Consider the following 25869-nt stretch of genomic DNA (forward strand, 5'->3'; position numbering starts at 1 on the left):
CTTGGATTTATTAAAAGGATACTCTTCATTTCCCTACCACTTTTAAGTATATTATACATCATTTTGTTTATGTGTGCACAGGAAAAATAAAATCAACTATTTGAAATGAGTAACAAAAAGCAGATTACTTTTTGGATGATGAATTAAGTCCACCAGGTGTGGAAGCTTGCTCAGGATCCTGACTAACAAGGCAAGTTGGAAAGGAGCAACCATCCCCTAAACTGAAAAATCCAGAATTAGTGTCATACATACAAAAAACTCTCAACTTTGAAGAACTTTTTTTATTAAAGTATTATTACATCTTATTTCAAAAAACGAATCATCCCCCAAAACTCTCTGGATCCTGATTATTCAACAGTTTAAACAAATGAAGCATTAGGAACAGTATACCTTGAAAACACAGGCAGCAACCAGTATTTCTTCTCATCACCAAACACCTGCCTTAGGTTTTTGCTGAAGCCCAAGCTAAAGCCATTCTTATCTGTTCTGTGACGAAATATGGGAGCTCTGAATACCTCTGAAAAGAAAAAGATTATTTAGACCTCTTTGCAAGTTTGCATGTTTCAGTCTCCCACCAGCATTTAGGCAATTGCCCTGCAGGTACCGTTATCCAAGAGGAAAGGCTGTACCACCCAAACGACTGAGAGAGAGTGAGTGCACTCTTAGAAGCCAAAGTCAGTGCTACACAGGCACTGTGCATATGGAGCAAGCCCAGTGGCTGAGGAAGGGTGCAAGTCTCCTTTACTCTCCTCCCTCATCAAGGCAAGAATAGTGAGGAACTCACTTTTCAAGAAGGCATGGTATGTTTATATGAAGATTTCAGCACGTGACTATACCACAGAGTGTGCTCAATAAAGAAAAACCTAAACAAAGGGTTTATTCCAGAAAAAGTAATGGGAAAGAAGAAAAAGTTAACCCACTTTAGTAGTAAGACTAGCTTTTAACACCCTGGGGTATGAAAATACTATGTGTTTTTACCACTGCATAAAGAAATGTCTTTGCTCGTAGACCCAGATTATTCCCCCTGGACATCCAACCTAAATTTCTGGAAAAGAGAGCTAAATATAGCTTCAAGTGTTGCAAAGTGCCTGAAGCACAATATTCATTCACTTTCCACCAAGTGACTGATAGCCATTTAATTGCCCTAACTGGCTATACACAGCAGGCAAGCTGTGTCCTGATGTCCTGACAGCACAGCTCCCACAAACCATGTCAGAACCATGCTGAGACTGTCCTTCTGCAGTCAAACCTTAGCTATGAACTGCTGGAAATGATCTTCCACATGCAGTATGCATTACTTACAATGGGTTTTAAAGAAGGGGAAGGGAAAACGGGGGCACCCTTTTAGATGCCCATGTTAGGCTAGGAAAAGAACTCCAAGGATGATTTAAGCACAGTCACACTTAAAGCTATCATGGCTTCATTACCAAAATTGCATTTTTAAGGCTTCATTTATTGAGCAATTTCCCAAAGTAAAATGGGAAGTGACACCCAGATCTTCCTGAGTAACTTAAGTATGCAGGAAACATGTTATATTACCAGTATGGGATTCCATTTGTTTTGAAAACATGAAATGTTGAATTAGAAGTGTAATATATTATGGATCCCTCTGAAAAATTTTTTTGCACTAAAATTATGAGTTTGTAAACAGAACACTAATTTATTTCCATTCAAATAAGCATCTTTAATAAAACTTTTCTTTACTTTTACTTTAATAAAACTTTACTTTACTAGATAGAAACTAATACCAGTAAAAAATTGTTCAAAGTCAATGATTTGTTAGAATACTGAAGAAACTCAAAAATCCTAGAGGAAATCTTAAAGTAAACAAACTTTCTTCCATTGATACAGATACCTATTCTCAAAGTTTTCCATTAATCACCAAAATCATCACTAATCATCATTAGCAAGTCCAAAGAGAACTGGAAAATACAGGTCAATTCACTGGCCTACTTTAATTCAGCTTACGCCAACAGGAAAGCATTTAGAGATTTAGAAATTTTAATGACTAGATTCCAAACTGGCATTTTTACAGTCCAGCATACACTAGAGAAGAGGCACTCCTATCTTCTACACTTTCTTTTATTTATTAAGATTTGTCATCAGACACGTGCACTCAAGTGGAGGGAAATCGTGCTCTAGCACTGCTCTTCGATGCAGTTGTATTTGCACTGCCACACAGCAGAGGCACAGCACACCTCTGAGGTTTTTAAAATTAATTCATAACACAGAGGCCTTTCTATGCATCTGTGGGAGACAGTTCTCACAACTGTGAAACTGCCTTTGGGATCTCCATTGTTCACTTACTACTACATACAGAAGCACTGCCTGTTCCTCTGTCACAAGTCAGCTCTGACAGAACTTTGGTTCTGCAGGGGACAAGGGTGGGAACAAAGCGCTGGAGCCACTGCCCTGACTGAGACACCATACAGGAGGACTCTGACCTGGGGCTGGGAATGCCGAACAAGAATTACGTGTGTGAGCATGCAGTAATCCATCTAACATTTATTAGAAATTTATCTCGATTTTATTTTCATTTTTTTAGTTTATCCGGTTTCCGTTAACGAGCTGTGGGTGGAAAGCAGTGAGAGGAAGAACGTACGTTCATTAATAACTTGGCCCTTTGGGGCAAGAGAGAAAGAGTCAGAATTTCCAGGGAGCAGCAGAACCCTAGAGTCTTCTAACCAAGGTCCAAGGAACCTGTAAAGAATTGCCCACTTCTTCCATTACCCCCATGCATCTAAGATACATTTATTATTTATTTTTTGCTGTCAAACACAGAAGCATTAAATCTACTTACCTAATGTAGATTTATTCTTGCTGACAAGCCAACAGTGATACCCAAAGAGAGAAGACAAACTGACAGAAAACATAGCTGCAGCAAAGAATAAAAACATGATGTGGAACTTGGCCTGAGTATCAGGAAGGCCATTCTAAAAATTAAAAAAAATATGCCATTAGAATTGGGGAAATAGCTGTTTGATTATTAATAATCTTCTATTCAGCCAAATCAAATTCAGCACACAGACAAATACACCACACAACAAGAATATAAATAAATGGATTATACACCTTCTATGTACAGAGAGCCATGCAATTAGGTTCATGACAGCATCTAGGTTAAAGAAACAGATCCTTTCTTGGGAAACTTTAAATACTGAAGGCAAGAACCTGAAATTTAGATCCGAACTTTGAAGTGTCTTTTAGAGAGGAATAATTTGTCTTTACAAAAATTGTGTCATTTAATTAGCCTTTTCAAAATAATGAAGCAGTAAGTGAAATTTCATTAAAATGTGGTAAAGAGAAAAACATGAAGGCTATGATTTATTAAATATTTTGTACTTTTGTACATGATGTTAGGAGATACTAGTTTACAATGTAATGCCTTGGAATCACAGAATGCCTTGGCTTGAAAGGGACCTTAAAGATCATCTAGTTCCCAACCCCCCCCACCATGGGCAGGGACACCTTCTACTAGACCAAGTTGCTCAAAGTCCTATCCAACCTGGTCCAGAACACTTACAGGAATAGGGAATTGGTAACTTCTCTGAGCAACCCCTTCGAATGCCTCACCAGCAAAAGAATTTCTTCCTAATACCTAATCATTACCTGCCCTCTTTCAGCTTAAAGCCATTTCCCCTTGTACTATCTAAAAATGTCCATCTCTAGCTTTTTTGTAGGCCCCCTTAGACTTCTTGCACAGCAGTAACTTCACACACTCAAAGACAGTATGCAGTTTGGGGTACTTACTGTCCAAAACTTGATAAAGTACTGCAAATCTGTTGCAGCAATGAAAAGGCAATACAGTAGCGAGTAAGCCAAGAAGAGAAGAAAAAATTTGTAATTGGAGAATCCTACACAGTTGTTCACCCTGATAAAAACAACAACAAAAAACCCTCATAATAATGAAATGTCATGAAATTTTTCTTTGCTTTCATCCATTTTAAATTAAACTTATTTACTCTAAAAATGTTTATACCAGCATGCAAATCAAGTTTTGCTTCCTATCTCTGCTGCCTCAAGCTACTGGAATGGATTTAGCTTCAATTCTCAAATTAGTGTAGTAACCCAAACCAAAACACCACCACCACAAAAAAGCCCAAAGAACTTTACCAGGTAACACCGCTTTCAACAGCTAACTGAAATGAAATTTTCACATATGGTACGAAATTTGTTCTCCAAACATCTGATGTGAATGTGATTGCAGTTAGCTGTATTTTTAGTTTGCAGGTAAGTATCCATATCATACCATTAGGGCATACTGCATGTCAGCTGGGACAGTAACAAGCCAAGAACTGAAAGTTGACCGAATTTTGCGAGAATAAAAGCCATCTCATTTAATCCAGATCCTCCTTTATTAATCATACTATATACTTAAAACTTCTCATACTACAAAACTTCTTAGTAAGATTCTCAAACGTAAGAGCATTCATAGGAGATTCCTAAAAATATCCGTATTTACATAAAATAATGAGAGAAATGCTACTCTTGAACAGAAAACATTCCATATCAGTGACAAAATGACAGGAAATAAGACATTAGATACACATCTAAATGTTAAAATAAATCTCATCATTTTCACTTATGGGCTTTAAGATCACCTGTCTCCCATTTGTACAGATTTTATACATGATAATGAGCAACTAGTATACACTATGATGACTAGTACCACAAGCTTCACATTAGAGACAACATATTAAGTATTATGAATTTTAGAGCTCTATTAAACATATAACTATATTACACCCACCAAATGAAAAAATATTGGAGTGCTTCCCACGGGCAGTTTATTGGTAAACTGCTTCCTCTTTTTTGCATTTGAGAAGCTAACCAAAGTTATCTTCGTGCTTTGACAGAACTCTTCATGTGAGTTTAAAAAAACCTAACTGATACTGCTGTCAGAAAGATCAGCCAATTAACAGAAGACTACATCCATAAAGATACTTGTATATTGATAAATAATTCTCAGAAAAAAAAGAAAAACAAGAAAAAAAAGAATGTGTGGTGAGGCTCAACTCTAGCTTCCAGAAGCGCAGGACAAGCTACCGCAACTATTCTCTTCTTTAGGGAGATGGTGATGCTAATGGCAGGAGACATGCTAATCAGATAAGGGTAAAATCTTAAAATAGCAAAGAAATTTTCACTGTACATTACTGTTACCCATTCTCAGGGTGTGTACTGAGTTGGGTCACTTTAAGTTTCGTTTAGACAAAACATAACACCTTGGCTGAACATTAAACTTAGCATTGTCATTTAAACATGGAGCAATAGCTAAGCATTTGTTTAACTACAGTTAACAGCTCATAACAGATTGCTCTAACTAAAGAAAAAGAAGATATATTTGTAAGGTCATCGTTATTCTTATTGAAAAGTAAATACAAAATTCTCCACAGTGAAGTGGGTTTTTTCATTAAATATGTCGAAGTAAGCAATTCCATGATAGACTGCAAGCAATTCAGGTTCAAGTTTTCTACGATAAACCTACTTTCCTTTCATGATATTTATTTTTGGACTGTTCTTAAGCCACTGTTTGATGTGAGAAAAGAAATACCAAGTGAAATGTTATTCCCCGAAGACGAAGTTTCTTGAATCAAAGATTTATTTCTAACTGTTCTTTTGCACTATGGCATGTGGTACACATGTCAAAATGAACTTGCATAAATTATTATCCTCCCTTCAATTTTGACAAGGCCCCACACTGCAGAGGTCTTACTGGAAAAGAATAGTTCAGCAGAAGATTGAAGAGAAAGTAAACACCAAGGTTTTGTAACTGTACTGTTTGAGCATGTAGCACCAAATCTTAAGCCCCAAGAATGGTGGTTAGATTTGAAGTGTAACGTTTCTGAGAAAGAGTAAAACTGATAAATATACCAACAACTGACTAAATAATGGTATGTTATTGCAGTGAAACATTCATACAATCAGAACAGTCCAGAATAACAATTTGGATTACAGCTAACATTTTAAACGCTTCATTTTCAAGCACAAAAAGAATATATATTATTCCTGTCTGAAGGGTTAGCCTACTGAAAATGCCAGGCAAAGAAATAATTTACAAGGCACTGAAGGTGATGCAACTCAGTTAACAAAAAGCATCACAGAATCCAGGAGATGCTAAGTATTTGGATTACTCAAAAGATAAAGGAGAGATGTTTCCAATTATTCCTAAGGTGCTCCTAAATGCACCTTGTTAGTACTAAGAGCGTTTTACACAAATGGTATTTTTGGTGATGTCTCAAGCCACTGGATTCCCACCTGCAGCTCCATCTGTATACAGTGAGTAGCACCAGAAATCACTAATGCATCACTTAAACCTTTTAGAGTAGTTAGTGGGCAGTTAGCATTAAATATTTCCGTTTATCACAGCACTTCCATTAGCGCAGGAGTGACAGCCAAAATAAAGCCTCCCAGAGAGCAGAAGACAGCTGACTTGGGGCTAGGACATGAGAACATCTTATTACTACCTCTGCCTTCCAAATGCTTCATCTTACTTTCCATAGGTTATTTTTACCCATCCTTTATCCAGAAACCCTTCTCCTAGCAGAACATTAAATTATAGATAACTCTCATTGCAGTTTCCCTGCTCTCCCTAAGCATCATGTGAGTTCTTTTCCCCTTCCTTCCCCCCCAACTTGTTCCCACCAAAAAATCCCAACATGAAAAGCAAAGCAGAACCTAATGATGTTCAGAGGGGCTAAAACCCATCCATTATACTGAATTGCACCCTTACTTTTGCTGGCAAGACAGCCATATATTTCCCTAAGAACCTTTGAATATGGGTCTTTACAGAAAACTATAAAGCTTGTTTAGCACCTCTGCAGTATTTCAAGACTCTTTCATCTCTTCCACATAGTTCTTTTTTTTAGGGTGAGCAAGGAACTGTGAACATCTGCTCAAACTAGGAAAAAACGCACAATACCTCTTTTTCTAGTGCATTTCTGTTACTTGGAGTACAAAAGGAACATCTATCAATCAAGAAGCATTACACATTTTTCAATTATCTTCTCCATTTGTATTTTTGGTTTTTGCACCCATTGCTTATTCATTAGATGAAAAGCAATGAGCAATGTAAATACTCTCTCAAACTGGGTATGTTTATGTTATTAGATTGAGTATAAACATGTATAGTAAGCAAATGCTACTGAGAGGGAAACAGTTTGTTTTTCTAGGAGTGAAATAACACTTCACTGTCCCTTTACACAAAACCTAAGTGCTGCTTATGATTTCTTATTTGATATAATGGATTTTTTCTGAAATTGAAGCTTACATGAAGAACATTTTCATGTAAATGTCTTAAGACAGAAAAACTCAAAAAAATCCCAAAGAGACCATAAAGTTTATAAGGAGTGTTTATAATACCGAATATAAATAGTCATGTTGAGACTTTTCACTGATATTTTGCCAAGAATAGCCTGGCAGCTGTTTTTCTTGGAGCTTTTGATAAGGCAGCTATTAGAAAGCTGAAAAAACCACCTTTTTTGTTACAAGAAATTTGTTTCACATTCAATGGTTTTTACCTGTTTGCTTTGTTGTGGGTCTGTTTGTTGCTGTTCGTGGTTTTTTTTTAAGAAGCACACTACTAAGAGTGAACATCATCAATTTTCACATGCTGATTATCCCTACAGCAAAAAAAGCTCTATCCTACATGGGTAACTATTTCTTTCAATTGTATCTACCATGTAGATGCAAAATAAGACAGGATTTCTAAAATCAAATTGCATTATGGCAGATACTGTTGTCAGGACAAAGAGAAACAAGGGGAGCCCAGTACCCCTGCCTGCCCCAGGACAGAGCCCCCTCTGTCCTAGAATTTGATATAAGAAAGTGTCAAAACAACTGCTTAGAACCATCTACCATTCAGTTTGTCCAACACAGAAGATTCTTCTTTTCTGATCATTTTATATGGTGAAGAACTGCCACTCAATCCTCTAAACTTGGACCTTACTAAGCAATTATCTTTAATTATTTCTGTGAGATACACCTGCCAAACTGACATAAAATAATTATACATCCTGTCTGTCCACTGGTTCCAAGAGCTGCTAAGAAAAGAGAGGAGAACAAAACCACCGTGCGGGCTGACACAGCAGCAAAAGGAGGGAGGGTGGAAAAGAGAGGGGAGAAAGAACGAAAGAAAACAAAGAATAGGTTTTATGGGAATAAAACTAAAAATGCTAAGTTGGTGTTTCCAGCAAGCCCACTCCAGCTGTCCCGGGAGCTTCAGTAAAAGGAACTATGCACAGCCTTGCCCTTTCATTTTAAACCCCCGGTAGCATTTCATCCTTCAATGCAACTAAGACACAGTAATACTCCAATGCTATGAAGAAAAGACGCAATTCTTAAAAGTTCTCACTGATCAGAAGTGTACTTCATCCATACTTGTAAAAACATAAAGAGGTATCTAACTCAAAGGTCCAAGGAAAATGATATTTAAATTTCTTTTCATATGTCACAACTAGGAAAAGAGGAAGTACAGTAAACAACTCCAACAATTCTGCAAGACCAGTAACCTCCCATACACATCTAACTCTAGGAAAACTGAAGCATCATCTTCATGGCAGGCCCCACAAAAGTGTATTTTACCAAATCAGAAAGTAAGAAAAGAAAACCAATAGTACACTCACCAAGGGCAGTGATGATCCATTTTCAAAATGCATCTTTAAAAAGCCCCAGCAGAATTCCAAGCATCGCAAAAGACAAAAGAAAGGATAATAGTCAGAAGCACAGTTACACGCCAGATTTAAATTATTTACATACAGATTAAAAAATGACCCATATTTACTGTGTGTTATATAATCTATTTAATAAATACATCTATTTAAATTGACATAATACAGCTTACCTACAAGGGAACTGGAGAAACTGCAGATAAACCAAACTCAAAGTATTTGATATGTCAAGAACTTAGTAATTTAAGAAAATGCAATTTATAGGACTTGGTCAACTTTAGCATTTGGTCCTCAATCTGAATAGGTTTTTCAGCTACTGTTTATTTTCTGGCAGAGCCTTAGAAACTGGGCTAATTCAATTACTATGTACTTGGTCATACAACTAAATATATTTCCAAGAACATGGTCTGTTTTTATAGAAATATATACATCTTTCTATGCATATAGACAAGGATTTAAGAGCTTACCTTGTGTGAAAAATCCCAAACACTTTTGCAACTAATCACTCTCCATTAATAAAATGTTCACAAGAAAATCAGATATGATTGAAACGAGCAAATTTTGGTAAGGTAAGGACAAAATAAACGTATTCTACAAAATATATTAACTAATTGCATTCTGAAAATTTCACTCACATTTTGTAGGATAACAAGTTACCCTTTTTCTACACTAGAAACACACACGACTATGTTCCTATCTGACACTGAAACCACCATTCCATACAACACAACCAAGATGCTCTTCCTGCCTCAAACCTGTTTCTCTTTCAGTGCCTCTGCTGCTTTGCTGGACAAAACAGAATGTCTTCTCTACCTCACAATTGTGTTGGAAGGTTTGGTCAGCTGCAGAGTATTTGGAACAGCCTTAAAGCTAAGAATAAATGACCCTCTGAAGAAGTATCTTCTCTCAAAGTTAGAAATTTAAAGCACTGGGGGCCAGAGTGAAGAAACACATCCGAGCTAATTGGAGAAAGGCCAGAGAGAACAGCCAAAAGAAAGATTAAATTAGAAAGCAATCAGACTTCTGGAGAGTATGAACTTCCTTTTGAGTCAGACAAACAAAAACTTAAGTTTTATGGCTTCAGTTAGAAATGGGAGAATGCTTGGCTGTTTCTTTCTCTAAACAAAAGTAACCTGCAAGCTATCCGGTAAAAAAATAGGATATTAAGTTTATTACCTCAGGTAATATGTGACATCATGATTACATTGAGATGGGTGGTGATGTTTATTCAGATTCTAACAAAAGCAGCAAATTTTTGTTTATCAAGTATTTTTGGTTAAATTCTTAAGGAAAATTCTTCATTAATATTTATAATTTTTAACCATTACGTGAAGAATGTATAAGACCATGTAATCCATGCTGGCATCAAGGAAGTCATCAAATGAATTAGACTAAGTTATAGACTTCCTCAGAAATAAGTAAATGAAAACTAAATCTCAAAAAAAGAAACCCTAAGGGCAAAAAAGTGTATCTGCCAAAGTATTAAGCCTGAAAAATCTACTCATAAAAACATAAAAGCTTCTGTGCTAAGAAAGGAAAATTGATTAAGTCAGAAAACCACTTATTTTAAAAATATTCTTACTTGTCGCATACTGAACAGTGATGGCAACGATCTGGTTTTACAAGATGGCATCTGTCACAGTATCTGATTGCTAAAGAAAAAGTTCCAAGATTAGATTTCAATGTACAGTTACACATTTTGATTTCTGAAGTCTGTGCAAAAGTAAATATCAGCTCAGCCCAGCAGAACCCCCAGGAAAACATTTTAGCATGATCAGAAGCAGATGCAAATACCAAAGCATTCTTCAACTACTTGCAATGCTGAATCTATCAGAGTGAACCCAAAAAGCTCAGTTTTTGCAATCTCTGCTGATCATACTAATCAGGTTTTTTTTTTCCCCAAGCCCTTCAGCTCTGCAAAACAACCAATCAACCAACAAAACCCACAAAACCCTCACTAGACTGGAAAAACTGTAAAGACTGTTCAACAATATAGCTATTTTAAGCTATTATTCTAACAGCTTTAACTTATCATGTGAGATTATCTCTTGGATTTGCTTAGGTAGCCGGCATTCAAAAACTGACAATATGACTAGGGTTAGATTAACTCTTCGTTTGGAAGACCTTTTGCTCTTGCAACTGAACAACCAACAAGTAAAACAGTAACAATTTCTTACTGTGATCTATCTAGCTATACATGATATGCAGATAGAAATTCTAGTTTTATTATTATTTTTTTAACTTATGGTAAAAGAAATCTATGCAGTTCATGACTGCTACAGCCTCTTCTGCAGCTTGTTAGTATTACAAGCTATTTGTTGGTATCAATTTGAAAACAACCAGCAAGGCATTGTCAATCCACTTTAAAATCCTGAATTCATGCTGCAATTTACTTCCCAACAATCTTTATACACTGAATAAATGTAGCTGCACAAAGCTAAATTAAAGATAAGTTCTTGAGTCACTTTGCTACTTTATGAAGTATGAAAAACACTTCTTCCCTTCAATCCAAACCCTTGAAAACTTTTTAAAATTTGTTTAGGTAGTACATCAAGACACCTGCCTTTTTTAGTCTCCTGAACACCTACCTACCTCCAGACATTGTCCGTGTATAGATAGGAAGATCCTTGGCTGCCCGTCTTAAGACTTCTTGCTGGGATTCACCTCTAGGCTCCCTCTCTAGGGACTCCTTGTCTGAATATGATAGATGAAACTGGAATGATTTTTAAAATCAAAGAAATATTAGCAAATTCCAACTTAAATACATAACTGTAGATGAGTAAAGAGGAGTAAGTATTCATTATATAAAGATGGATTAGCAACATGTACAGGGTATTACAGCAAATAACTCAGTGTTCCCACAACAACTGATTTATTTTACGGCAACCGAAGGCAGAATTACAAATACTTCTGATTTGGTACTGATGCAATGCTGACTGCTTCCAGAGGTATTAAGCAACATTCTTCAAGAGAAGGATCAAGAGCTTATCATTCCCCTGAAAGGCCAGTTAATTTTCTTCTGTAATGCCAGATATTGACTAGTGAATATAACCGAGGGGTGTCAGTGTTTAACTGAAAGAAAATACACTACTAGTAACAGCAGAAAAGACAGCTTTATTTCTCTTGTGTCTGGCATTTTCCCTTTTACCCTTTGTCACTGCTGTTCTCTTCATACAGGTGTTAGGATGTATTTTTACTTTAGAAACTGGCCAAAAGAAGGAAGAAATGGGTGTCCTGTATGGCAAAATAACCATATCTTGATTATCTTCCTGAGTAAAATGCCAGCTTCTGTCACTGCCCAAAACAGTAACAAACATGGTTCTAGCAAGTGCTGAAAAGGTAAAAGTTACTGAAAGAGATGCTTAGTATACATGAAGAAGTACAAATTTCTTAAAACTCTAAAGTCCTCTGCAACACAACAACATACCCAGTTTTGTCACTGTAGCTTCTAGAAACATGCAGAAGTCTTTGGCATCTCCATCAGAGAAAGACAATACAAAATCACCTTTGAAAAGAAGTCCACATTTGGAAGGAAGAGCTGTCTCTAACCTGTGCCAGAAACAGAAGCCCTCTGCACAGCATTTACGTTTTACAGGAAGGCTAGTCATTACAATAATATTGATTTTTTTTCTAAAAGAAATTGATGCATGTAAAAATAAAAAAGCAGACAGAAACATGCAGTTAGGAGCCTATTCTCGCTTCCACAGAGAAGGCACCACTCCACCCTTCCTGACAAAGCTCAGAGTCTTCCGGCTGAAGCTGGATATTCACTGTTTAGCCTGAGTTTCTCAGGTCACCATTCTTTTTCTCTTGCAAGAACACACTCTTACCAACATCTGAGTTAATTTATATTGGGATACATATGATTTCTCACTGCAGAAACTTAGTTCAGATTACTTTTATTTTAAACGCTTGTTTGATGTAAACAGAGCTACTGTTCCATCTTTTTTTACTGTTCCTCAGAGTAGTCCTACATCTAAAACCTTCATTCCTGGGAAACCATTTTCACTCCCATCTTCATGCAGTGCTTGTATAAAGCTGTTATGCACAAGTACAGAATGGCACACTCTACAGTAAAGTCCCTCAAAATCTACTTCACGTGTAAAAGTTTGAAATAAGCTTAAAAAGAAAGCTGTGTGGTTTGCACCAGCTGCAGTATCCATGAAAACAAAATGCAAAAGTTTTAACTGTTTTTCAGTCTTCAAAAGAGTAATTGCTAGTTCAGTTCACTTGAACATAGATCTTTTTCTATTTACAGACTTCATCCTATAAAATGGAAGCCAAGCAGTAATTTAACATTACAAAATACCTTAATTAAATTTTTAAAATACTGCTCTAGTAAAATAGGAAAAACACATGGAACAACAAAGATGTCACTCACTGCCAGCAACACTGTGTAAATTCAAAGAACACAGGAACACCAGACATTGCTTTCTATTACTCAACTTCAATACTTTTCCTACCCCATTTGAAGTTCTCCAGTAGCATTATATGATGCTTTGGAACTGTACTATAATCAGCAGGATTTTTCAAAATGCTTCTATTGGCATCAGCCCAATGATTTGAAAGACCTTCTAATTATCACTACAGTCACCATATACATACATACATTTTGCTATGTAATTACCAAATGAAATAGGCTTTTAATTTATTTTGCAGGCTGTAGTAAAGACTGCAGTGTGAACTCCAGTGAAGATGGCAATCAGAGTTTGAATTATCTACTTGCTTTCACAATTACATATCTTAATGGTGAATGAAAACTATTCGGAAAGAACCTCTGCACAACAGACAGCAGAAATCACAAGCTATTCATTTTAGGTTGACATGGTACTCAGAGCAGCTAGAGTTGATTCCATGCCAAGGTAAGTGTTTACTTCATGGGTATTTCCAACTACAGAGCAGCCATAGCATGATTCCTTCCGACCTCAGAGGTTATGTGACACTGCACCTACTGAGGACTCAGGGGTTTCTGTACGAAGACAGAATGGAAGAGGCCAAAAAGTTGTGCTAGCTGTAAACAGCTGCATGGGCAGAATTTCCATCAGGGCCATTGATGGAAAACCTCTGCAGACTTCTTTTTTCATGTGGCTGTTCTTCACTAGCTCCCTTCGTGCTTAGCCAGCTGTGGCTTCCCACCATCAACTTAACTAATGTGCACTCCCACCATCATCCACAAGTCCCTTCATACCAAAACAGATGGGGAAGAAGCTTTAATTCAGAGGACAACAGACAGACGCTGACAGGAAATATAAGTCTTAAACACAGGGAAATAAATTTCTGCCCACACAGAAGTCTGATATTCCCATGGCAAAGATTTAGGCTGCTAGTTCAAATAACTCATGTTTTTCAAGTGGACAGGAATTTTTCTCATTTTAAAATATCTATTAAAAAAACCCTTTAAAACTTAGAGAAAGTGTTATTTTTTTTTTTGTCTTGGTCACTCCACTGATTGCAATCTGATCTGATTCCTACTAAGAAGCTCTAACTGCCATGTGTTCTTCTACACAGTGTAAAAACTACATGAGATCAGAGACTAAATTATCCAAACACTACAGAATCAGGCATTTGGCTAAGCTATTTCATAAACAAAAGTTAAGGTTTATCTTACTTCTTTTGAAGGATTCATTGGTAGCGTAAAGATTGTTTTCCAATATGACCAGACGAACAGCATGAAAAATATGTGGTAAGCAACCAGGCACACAACTAAAATCAGAAGGGAACAGAATTAATACAAACAGAGCAGTGATACTGGAGTACTTACAAACAGTGCCTGTAAGCATCACAGATAGTTCTCTAACAGATGTAAATACAGAGGCTCTGGAAAAGCTCTGCAACAAAAATACTGCACTGCAACTTTACATAAGACAAATACAAACTGTGTGGGGAATGTCATGATACAGTCTACATAGACTACAAAAGTTTGAGGAAAATGATTAATAGCCTATTAAAGCCCCATAATTATTTAGCGAACAGTCTCCCTTACACATTTGATAAATCCTAATTAACTGATGCATCTCTGCCTTTTAGCTTTAAAAACCATGCAGGGAGACTGCTAGCCATGCAAACCCCCACTTTGCCTCCCCCCAGCAAAAGCCCCTACCCCCAAAGGAAGTAAAGGCATCTAAACAATGACAAGGGTGAGGGGAGCCTTGGGGTGAACATGCACATGATATCTGAGCAGTAACCATATCCAGTTAATTTGTTTTCCTAGACTTTAGGAGGGAGGCAGTTGGGCCATTTTTAAAACCTGCAGTCCTTTAAATTCAGATGTCCATTCATTACTTTATATTCGTCACAGCCAGTCAACATTTATTCTTGTTTTAATATATGAGAACTAACATTTGCCATGCTGAGTTGTTTTACTAGAGTACAGAAGGCAACAGTAACTTTTCCAAAGAGTCTGCCGTAGGTTGATAGGTATTTCCATTTAGAAGCTCTCACTCTAGTGAACAATTCACTACAGTAAGTATCATAAACTCATATCCCCTGATTAACTTACTCTAATGACAAGAAAAGAGTGTTCTTTTACAAATTTGTAAGATCATCAAAAAATGTCATAATGGGAAACCTATGTACTTTCATTACACTGTCCAAAATATTGCCCTTGTATGGTTAGCTCCTGGGGTCTTTTTATATGTAATATTATTCAGTGCTAGAGAATTCTTTATAACACACGCATGACGATGCACATAAATGCAGGAACAGTTGTCCAGTATGTTCTTACTTTTTGCAATTTTGCCTCAAAAGTAATACTGAATAAATATTTTTGGTGTTGAGGTTTGATCATTCAAAAAGCAGCAACGTTTCAAATATTTACTCTTACTCATGAAGCAGTTAAAAATAACAAACAAAAGCTAACAATCTGAGGAGCGACTCTGTACAAAGCTTTTGGAATGATAGGGGCAAAGAGTCATATGCCATGTCTATAAATTGAAAGAAAAATCTCATCAGCATAAATAAGTGATAGAACTGGACTCCACACAAAGCACAATACTCTAAATCACCATCTTGTTATTGCACAAGCATCTGGACAGGAACACTCCACACTTTTATCAGAACATTTCTATTAACTCTAAAAAAAACTTGATTTACTCAAACAAAATCAGTATTTTTTCAAACAACAGTGTATTCATGGCATATAGTGAGAGCAAAGTAGGAAAAGTCACCTCAGTTCTGTATATGATGCACTTACTGATCTGCATTAAGTATTTTATTGTTGCAAAAAACCCCAGTAACTGACTGACAAGAAAATTGTTCATATATTAAAAAAACCCCAAAAACGAATGCCTGAAGACATTATCCAAAGTTTTCCCTTTGAAGTCTGAACAAGACTTGAGCTCATCTTGTTTGATCTTGAACCTCAGTTCTGCAGCCTGGCCCAGGTCCTGACTGGTCACTCCTCCCAGGTTATCTACCCACCAGTTTCCCTGCACTGTGATGGAGACCCCGGGCTACCCAGCTGCTCCACTGGGCCTGTGGGTGTTGAAAGTCCAACCTAAGAACTTCGTTTCCCTTGAGACAGTTAAAGAAGAGCTATCTGCTGCTCCCTGGCAGAAATCCTTCTATTTTGCACGTTTTCTGAAAAAAACCCCAAAACTAACCAACTAAAAAAACCATAACCAAACAAAACAAATCCCAACCCAAATGGTGTATCACTTGCTTGAAGGCAACCCATTTACAGCTAGCTGGCACAGCTACAGTTGCCTGGAAATCTGAGGCAACCTGTAGTACGGCTGAGCCCCATTTGTCCAGTTTTCACTCCTGAAAATTCTTAGGGCAGAAGTACAGCCAGGGTAAGTTTCTTATGACTGGCTGAAGTCCACCAAGTGAGCGAAAATAAGGAAATTTAATGTTCCCCAATACATTTTGCTGATAATTTTAAAGTGGTTTGTGAGCAATGCCTATCAACTCACTTTTCTTCCCTCTCACAGACTATGGAGCAGCAAGAAACAAAATCGAAGTCTGCAGATAACATATGGGGGATGAGATCACTGAACTGAAGGTTTTCAAGCAGATGTTTCTTAATTGACAAACACGTTTTCTAAGTGAGGGAGTAGCCAATGGTTTAATAAAATCTGCTGGAATTACACAAACATAAAAAGCTCTTCCTCCAGAAGCTTTGCAGCCCCACACTTTACACTTCCATGTTGTGCTGTAGTATTAAAATTGCATCTGGACAATCTAAACATGCTACAGCCTCAGGGAAGGAACTGTAGCGACTGCTAACCAGGCAGTTTTATTATATTCTGACGAGGCTACATATCTGAAGGATTCTGTTTCTTTAAATACATTAAAAAAAAAATGCAGGATAAAATCACCTCCCATTTAAGTATGTTGCATCTGCACAAATACACGGCTCATCTCTAGAAGTCCTGCGTTTACAACAGCTTTCTGTATTACGAATAAATCTTTTAAAAACCACAATATAAAGATTGTTTTAGTTGACACATCGGAAAGCCAGTGAGAAGAGTAAAAAAATTCTAATTTTTCTCATCTCTATCTGTAATGGCTAAAGCAGTATTCAGGAATACCAGGATAATAAAAGGAGCTGAGGAACAGAACAAATACAAATCCAACAGCTCTAAGTTAGTGTTTCTCAATTCTACTGGTAAACTACTGTTCTACTCTTATATATGAATTACATCTATAAACATCTAATAAAAATCTTACCTTTTTCTCCAATATTTGTCATTGTCACTGAAAAAAAGAAAAAAGGGAATAATAAAAATTAAAGTTTAAATAGAAAATACTGTAACTCAGTATTTAAAATTGTTTTTTCAACCAAAGATGGAAGAGTAATCATCAAACAATACACGTTTAAGGTCACACACTATCAAGCTTTTATGCTGCCTACATTTATCACAAGAATAGGTACACAGTATCAATTGCTTATAAGGTTTTTTGGCTCCTCTTCCCAGCCTCATTTCCTGAGAACTAGGATCTCCATCTATCTGAAGCTGCCAAAGTTTAATCCAAGAAAAGCCATCTCTAAAGAGCAGTTATTTCTTTTAACTGTGGTTGTACAGGTTTCACTCTTTATGTTCTGTTCTTGAAGAGGAGGTATCAGACTCCAGAACTGGTTTTGCCAGCAATACTTGGTGATACCTTAGATTTCCAAAGCATAAAATCTGGAAGTAGACTAAAGTTGCATTTCCTTTAAGAAATTGCCTGTTGATTATAAGATTTGGGGATAATAAGAGAATGAGAAAGGGCAAGTATGTCAGGCATGGAGGGGAGCACACAGATCCCTGACTGCATTTTCCACTCTTGGTCACATTATTTAAAAGTAGCCATCCCACAACAGGTATCTCACAGAGATCAGAAACTCCCAAGTGATCAAAATCTCTTTTCACCCAAACCACTCCACCACAGATTTATCCATCCCAGTTAAGCATTCTACAAGCTGTGATACACTGGTGCCTACAACAGGAGAGTAGATACATAGAACTCTCATCCACTCTTGTTTTCCTAATAAAAATGATTGCACAAGGCTGGTCTTCAAGCAGCAGGCACAAGGTGACTCCTATGGAAAAGCCCAACAGCCATGCCATCTGACTGATGGATTAAACTTAGGCTTGGTGATTGAGTTGAAGTCAGCATTTAAACATCTTCCACATTGCAAGGGTGTACCACAGGACCAGTGCTGCTCAACACCTTAACTAATCCTCTGGAAGAGTGAACACTTATCAAGTTTGCAGGTGACACCACCCTGGGGACAGCAGCTGGTATCTACAGGACTTCCATCCATAGGGATGACGACAGGCTGGGGGAATGAACCAATGGGGCCCTTATGAAATTCAGTGAGGGCAAAGTCCTGCATCCGTAAAGAAGCCACCCCTGCAGTGACACAGCCTGGGGACTGCTGGCCTGGACCAGCTCTCTGGAAGAAGCCATGGAGTTGCTGGTGGGCAGCAGAAAAGGCCACCAGCCATATGGGCTCCATCAGCAGGGGCATTGCTGGTCAGTCAAGGGAAGGGTTTATCCCCCTCTCAGCAGCATTCATCAGCCCACATCCAGAACACTGCAGAGCTTTGAGCCCCCCAGTACAACAAAGAGACAAGTCCAGCAGGGAGTGATGAAGCTGGCAGGGACTCATCCTCTAAAGAGAGGCTGCACAGCCAGAGCTTGTCAGCCTTGAGAAGACATAGTTTTGGGAGGGCCTCACAGGACCTCTGGGGAGGCACTGAGGAGCTGGGCTCTTCATACTGGTGCAGGGTGGGATGACGAGAGCCAGTAGGTGTAAGTTGAAATGAAAGGATCAAAATCGATACAAGGAAAAACACTTCCACCATGAGAATCATCCACCAGTGGAGGAAGCTGTCCAGACATGTTGCACAGCCTCCACCACTGAAGTTTTTCAAGACTCAAGCCTGGTGTGACCTCACACCTTGCCCTGCTTTGATTAGGAGGTTGGGCTAGATGAGCTGAGGTCCTCTCAAACATGAATTATTCCACAATTCTGTAATTATAAAATATGTCTATTAAAATGGAGGTTTGACTACAGCTCTACCAAAACAAGCACCTACCTTACCTGAGGGAAAACAGTAAGCAACCATGTTTATAAAGCTCCTCAAAAAAATCAGAAAGACACCACAGAAGTTGCATAAGCTACTATGAAGTAAACTATATTATGCCCTCAGTTTTCTGAAATCTTTAGAATTTGATGAGCTGAATATCCATCTAGAATATCCAACTGCTAGAGAAGCGGAGGGAACATATATACACATTTGACTCTGAGGAGCAGACATGCTCCCCTACAGTAATGTACAAGAACTGTAAAATTGTAAGAAAATAGTCATCCACCAGGTGATTGTTTACGAAACAAAAGACATCTTCAGAGCTGATGTGTAATTTAAAAGTGACGGAGTTCTCAGATTAAGACAAATTAGCTACTATTCATATTCTGATTTTCTTTCTCCACTTGGAATGGTCAGCAAAGTGTGCAGAAATTTTGCCAGTCTTCTTGAAATAACTACTCTCTGCTAATTAAAAAGTCACAGCCAAACATATATTGCAGAATCACCAGTTTCAAAACAAAATCTACTTCACCAGCTTTCACAACGATTTGTGGTATTTTTCTCTCCTTACAAGGAAATGGCATAGAACATTGCTGTGAAAGCAATTGTAATCTTTTTTTCTACCCCTTATCTTTGGATAAAATGCATTTACTAATGTGTCTGACACTTCTAAATTTTCCACAATGCCTATAACTAAAGGACAGACAAATCCAAATGTAGTAATTTCTACCAGACAGCAAACCTAAAGCTTTTCAAAATTTCTGTCCACCTCCAGAAAGAAATGCACTCCTCAGAGTCTACATCTGCTCAGAGGACTGTCTTCTCAGCTTTTCCAGTATCTAGCTTGGGAGTCAAATGCTCCTGACAGTCAGGACCACGAAGGCTAAAGCACAAGTGCCCAGAGATGTCCAGTTAATCCCAGGAGGGCGAGAACATGTTTTTGGGGTTTTATTATATATATCTTGTCATTTTAATTTCTTTTACCAAGGAATATAGACCAAAAGTTACTTCATACACTCCTGAGTTGCAACCACTGTAAGAGACTAAAGCAGAGGGAGGTGGGCAAGGCTGAAAAGAGATGCCAGTACTTTCAATTTTACCATCATTTTTCTTCACACATATTGCAACTGGTGTTTACAAGGAGCCTGGCTGCGCTGCCCAGCAAGCACTCCTGCACACAGTGACACAAAGGAACATGCAAGATATCCAATAAACCTCATGAAGTGAAGTACCAGTCCTTCTGCTTACACCTTTTTAAATCACCTCTGACAAAGGCTCCCTGGAGGAGGTATAGTGTGTGGGAAAGTAATGGACAAGCATCTACAATACAACAGCACCAGAGAGGAAATGAGGGTGTGGGGGGCTTTTTTGGTTGGTTGGGATTTTTTTTGTTTGGTTGCTGTCCTTTTTTTTTTTTTTGGGGGGGGGGGCGGGGAAACTGTTTGTTTTGCACCAACGTGGCAGAACTGACCAACAGGAAAAAAAATGGCTCTTACAAATCAAACTCTCTCTTAGATTTCTCCTAAAGATTTATACTTTCTCTATTTGTTGAATGGCCACAATACAAAGACTTCTTAAGGTAACTACAAGACATTTACCCTAAGATCACACTAAAATCATATTATTTAAGAGAATGGAAAATAATTTTCTAATATGAAAAAACCCTCTAATTTTTGATTTGAGCAAGGAAATGTTTGCTATTTTCCCTGCCTTCTGAATAGCACATGATATGTTTATTTAAACCAAATTTTTTATTTTTCAGTAGATTCAGTGATACAACTTTACTATATTATTCAATAGTACTTGATCTGTGCCAAGCTTACAGGGCCTGTATTAATTCTGCCCCTAAACTGTGATGAATTAAAAGACTATAGTCTTTTCTGAATAATTTTTATCAGTATTTCTGGCAGTTTTCTCATTTCTCTTTCAAGGGGTTACACTCACTGTGGTGAAAACTAGGTCAGACTGTGTGTTCTGTCATTAATAAATATCAGCTGAAATGCTGCAAATACACTTACTGATAGTCAAATAGCACAGAAATAATAAGGGCAAAAAGCATTTATGTCTATGATGACTAAAATAAACACAAAGGACATGGCAATCCCAACTGCTAAGCAATTTCTGGGAGCAAATGGTAAATCCCTTTGGGACCAAAATGGAATGATATTCCCGTACATTCAGAGATGGAAATAATTATAAAAACATGACCAGTCTTCAGGAAATCATTAAAAAGTTACAGCTTTGTTTGCCTGAGATACTGCAGGGGCCAATTTCATTAAGAGTCACCCTTCCACTGCTAAAGCATCAGGATGCCATTTACAGTTCAGTACTAGCAGACTGTCACATCATTAGAGCCTCTCTGGCTCATTACACAGCTTGCAGATGGTGCTCATCAGAATTAGGGACCAGGCTGGGACAGACGCAGGGTTTCAGCCAATGTAGATGCCAATTTCCTGAGCCAGAAACATTGCTCCCTGCTTGCCCCAAGCCACAGGCAGCCACAAACAGGAACAGCACATTCAATAGTCAATGCCACTAAGCAGTCTGCTATGCAGAGAACAACTGCAATGATGACAGAATGCTATGTTTCAAAAGATCGTAAAAAGTCCAGGATGGTTTCCATCACCAAATTAGTTTGCTAGGAAGACAAGCTGCATCACTAGGCACCTTGCACACTGGGTCAGACCAAGTGGATTTCCCACTTCTTCAACTTCCACTCATTTTCTCTAGAAATCCTTATTCTCACTCACCCATGTAAAAACTAGGTAGACATCCATCTCCACATAGTTAAGACACATGATAAGACACATTGCTATCACAAATCCTAAAAGATTTTGAAAGATAAAATTCCTATCAAAATGTGCATTGGTTTTGTAAGGTTACATTTTGCTTGACTTCTAAACCCAAGGCTTCTGAACTGTAAACATAATGGCTAGATTTACAAAAAAGGAAAAAAAAAAGAAAATGGAAGAAAACAATTAATTTTTTAAAGCTGTGATGAAAGTGGATATACAAACTTTTGCTTTCATATTTTATGTATATTTTTAAAATATTTAAATCTTTGGAATGGGAAAGCAAGATATATCTGATTCAGAGACACTGCAGCCACATCTATAAAGAGCTGGTTCTCTCAAACTTTGATGAAGTTTAACATCTTGGATCTGATTCACAAAACTAAGTACATATTTTATCTTCATAGTATATTTGAAGCTGTAAAACACGGATCTATAGATGCAGTTTAACCCAGCTCTGTGCACACATAAAAGTGTTTTATAGTTGTGACAAGTGTTCTGTCACTGCCTGCAATAGTCCTTTAGTAAAAGTATCAGTGCTTGCAATAAAATCCTACCTCTCTGCTAGACAGAGCAGTGATTTGCATTGATTCAGAGTGACAAGGTGCCACCAGTGCTTTGCTTCAGAACAAAAGTAATGGAAATATTTCTGGGATATTTAACGTTAGCACAGGTAGTCATCAATTACCCACTACATTTGCATTTGATGGTATTTGCAAATGTTTCAGAAGATTCATTTTAACCCTGTGCCCATCAAAGTGCATCACTGTCCACCTGCCGAGCAGGAAGTTGCTATTTGGATCCTTTGTAGATAAGGTCACAAAACCACTGCTTTTGTATAGGGTATGACCAAGAATTTACTTAAACTTTCTTCTTTACAAACTTCCCATTTACCTTCCAAGTCACATAGACAGACTGAAGAATGAAAACTCCTTCTACCAAAGTTGTAGAGCCAGACACTTTTCAGCAAAGAACATCTGACAAGAACATCTCCTAAAGTTGTGTATCAAGCAGTGTTAAACCTTTACCTGAAAACATAATCTTGTCTAGTATCTGTATCTTCACCACAGACCTTACGTTTTCAACTTCAAGTCACGGTTTAATTTCAAGGCACAAATCCTACACGTATACACTGGGCACTACATGGAGAGATAACCAGCCATGCTTAACACAGACTTCAACTCTGTTTCAGAATTGTAGAATGGCAGCTGCCTCTGGAAGTCTGAGAAAGCATTTGAACGAAATTTGGGAAATGCACAGGAGCACTGCTGGCTATAATTCAGAAGCCAATTCTACTTCAGTCACCAGTTTTGAAACTTTTCTAAAAGTAACCATAGATCTCAGAAGAGGGGAAAAAAAAAAAAGGCAGTATTTCCAAAATATGAAATAAAAATGCAAACTTTCTTTGACCAAAGTACTTTTGTACCTTAGCAACTAATGTGCAGACAGGGTATTTAACCAGTATTTGACAACAGCCAACTGCAATGTTACAATGTACTTGTATTTCTATAGCCAAACCTAAGCTCTAGATGGTTACAAGACATAAGCTGCAAGTACCATAAATCCTGTAATCCATCTGGAGAACATACTGAGCAAAGAGCTCAAATCCAGATGACCAAATCCTGGGTCAAACTCCTTATTTCTAGTCTCCCCCCCCCCCCCCCCCCCAATCAGCTTCTATCGCCGTACTTTCTGCCACTTCTGATGCCCTGATGACACTATGCCAAGCCTACAGGGCATGTATTAATTCTGCCTCTAAACTGTGATGAATTAAGCAGCTTTATATTCTGTTATAATTCCAGTCCACTGATGGTTCACAGGGTCAAAAACCTCAATTCAGCACTAATCAATCTGATCTTCCAGCAAAAATCTTTCATGATCATTAACATCTTTAGCAACTGGATGTCATTCCATGCTGTCTGTTCCATTCTGAATGTAGCTGTGGAGAGATACCAGTCACACATTCTACAAAAAATACCAAAGATGTGACTTATGAGCATTCCTGACAGTACTCTGAATGTCATCTTGTACCCCCTCTTCAGCTATGCTGAAGTAATTTATTCTTTTCCAAATCAGGCAAATCACTCACCAGGTGGCAATATTTCCTCCCTTTCCCTTCACTGGAGTAGTCACAAAATGCTTATTGCTCATTTGTTCCACAGTAAATCTATTTTCCTTCTTCAAAATTACAAATTCAAGCTGCATTTTCTGACAGGATTCCCTCAGCAAGAACACTATCCTTTGAATTAAAATTAGTGACATATAAAAATGGATCAAAACTGAACATAAACATCCATTTTCTATTGGATACAGGGTATCTACAGGATAACCCTTTCATCAGCTAAGCTGTTATTTTTACTAAAAACATCTGTCACAACACTGTCAAATTTTTACGTTTTCTTTCTGATATGCACCTCCAAATCATGAACTGGTAGGAAAACAAAACAAAACAAAAGGATTTCAGTATCCACATTTGTCAAGAACATTTCTGACAAACAGCTGTCAGAAACTGCAAGTAACTACTGGTTCTGCCTTACCTAAATCATGGAGTGGATAACTCCTCCAAGCTCCTTATGGTTCTGCTAACCTGAATTAGAGAGGTAACTAAGAAGGGAAATATAAGAATAATTTTTTTTCTTTGCATATGAAGTATGCAAAGATTTTAATAAACACTGAATGTTCGTTTTCAGGTTTTCATAAACACTGAATCCAATGTGTATTTTCTAAGTATAGACACGTGGATACAGGTGCTGGGGTAAAGTATTTCATTTGTACTTCATGCTACTGTTGTTCCGTGTGTCTTAGATTGAAATTTCAGTAGCTTGAGCTATCAAAGTTCACTGAACTCACTGTGTGTCGCCTGGATTTCCCCATCTTTTTTAGAGAAAGGGCAACAAATCTGTACCCCTCAGGTTCTCACGAACACACTCAAGTTTTTAAGGGAGGGAATACTTAAAGGCCCAATAATTTTAAACAAGAAGGAAGCTATTCAGAAAAAAGAAGTACTACTGCTAGACAGGGGTTGTGAGATGACGATACTGGCCAAATCAAGAGAATGGCACTGGACTAGGGGTAAGCAATTTTTAGTTGGGTGTTTTAAGACCAACTCAAATACACATTTAATTCCAGTATTCATTCTATATCCAGCAGAAAGAACTGTTTGCTAGCGTTCAACACCTTTCCCCTTGTTAAAGGCTAAAGCTGCATGAGCACTTACCTGAATCCCCGAATAAAAGAGACAGAACTCTAGACATGGCAATACTAGCGTTAAGAACAGTGCATTCATTTTTCTGTTTCTAAAACCATTTTTTGTTTCTAAAATGCTACTCAATACTGTAACTACTCAGCTTTTGGTATATAAGGAATCAGCTTAGTAGATTTCTTTAAAAAAAAAAAATTGTCTCTCCTATAATGCTCAGACGAAATCACAAAAAAAAACCCCCAGCAAATAAACCCCAACAAAAAAAACCCCACAAACCCATTCAAAATACTATGTGAAACACTTTCTCATTACTAGAAGCTCAAATAGACCACTTACATTACAACAGTGCAAAGTCCTTGCTAAGTCCTATTGCACAATGGTTAACACTGTTCCCTGTATGTTGTCAGCCTCAATGACAGAAAGCTGCAGAAGAAACCCCGGCTATATACGTCCTCTTTAGCATTCAGTGCTGCAGGAATAAAAGATGCACTGAATAGACAGGCTGGCTTCAAAGCAATGAAATGCTTACAGTCTATTCCTGCCGTTGGCTTTCATTCCCAGAGTTGCTAGTTATTCCTTCTGTTGTTTACACTAAATATTCATTAGTAAGATAAGACATAAGCTTATTGTATTTTAGTATGCCAAAAATGAGGGAAAACACCCAGATATAGATAAAAGATGGAATTAGTGGA

General features: G+C 37.6%; 1 protein-coding gene across 2 annotated transcripts in view; it reads right to left on the reverse strand.

Moving 5' to 3' along the window:
* Positions 1 to 25869, reverse strand: part of ZDHHC2 (zinc finger DHHC-type palmitoyltransferase 2) — a 35850-nt gene that overhangs the window by 8028 nt on the left and 1953 nt on the right. For both annotated transcript variants that reach the window (XM_042052928.1, XM_042052927.1), the window contains exons 2-10: positions 17337 to 17363; positions 14275 to 14369; positions 11259 to 11379; positions 10249 to 10318; positions 8622 to 8654; positions 3751 to 3871; positions 2801 to 2933; positions 391 to 517; positions 129 to 221 (exon numbers count right to left, since the gene is read on the reverse strand). In XM_042052928.1, the coding sequence (XP_041908862.1) occupies positions 129 to 221; positions 391 to 517; positions 2801 to 2933; positions 3751 to 3871; positions 8622 to 8654; positions 10249 to 10318; positions 11259 to 11379; positions 14275 to 14369; positions 17337 to 17363 (820 nt within the window). The remainder of the gene's footprint in view (positions 1 to 128; positions 222 to 390; positions 518 to 2800; positions 2934 to 3750; positions 3872 to 8621; positions 8655 to 10248; positions 10319 to 11258; positions 11380 to 14274; positions 14370 to 17336; positions 17364 to 25869) is intronic.

Source organism: Corvus kubaryi, unplaced genomic scaffold (genome assembly GCF_017639235.1).
Source record: "Corvus kubaryi isolate FWS band 111438036 unplaced genomic scaffold, C.kubaryi_AGA036_p1.0 split1-131, whole genome shotgun sequence".
Taxonomy (NCBI): Eukaryota; Metazoa; Chordata; class Aves; order Passeriformes; family Corvidae; genus Corvus; species Corvus kubaryi.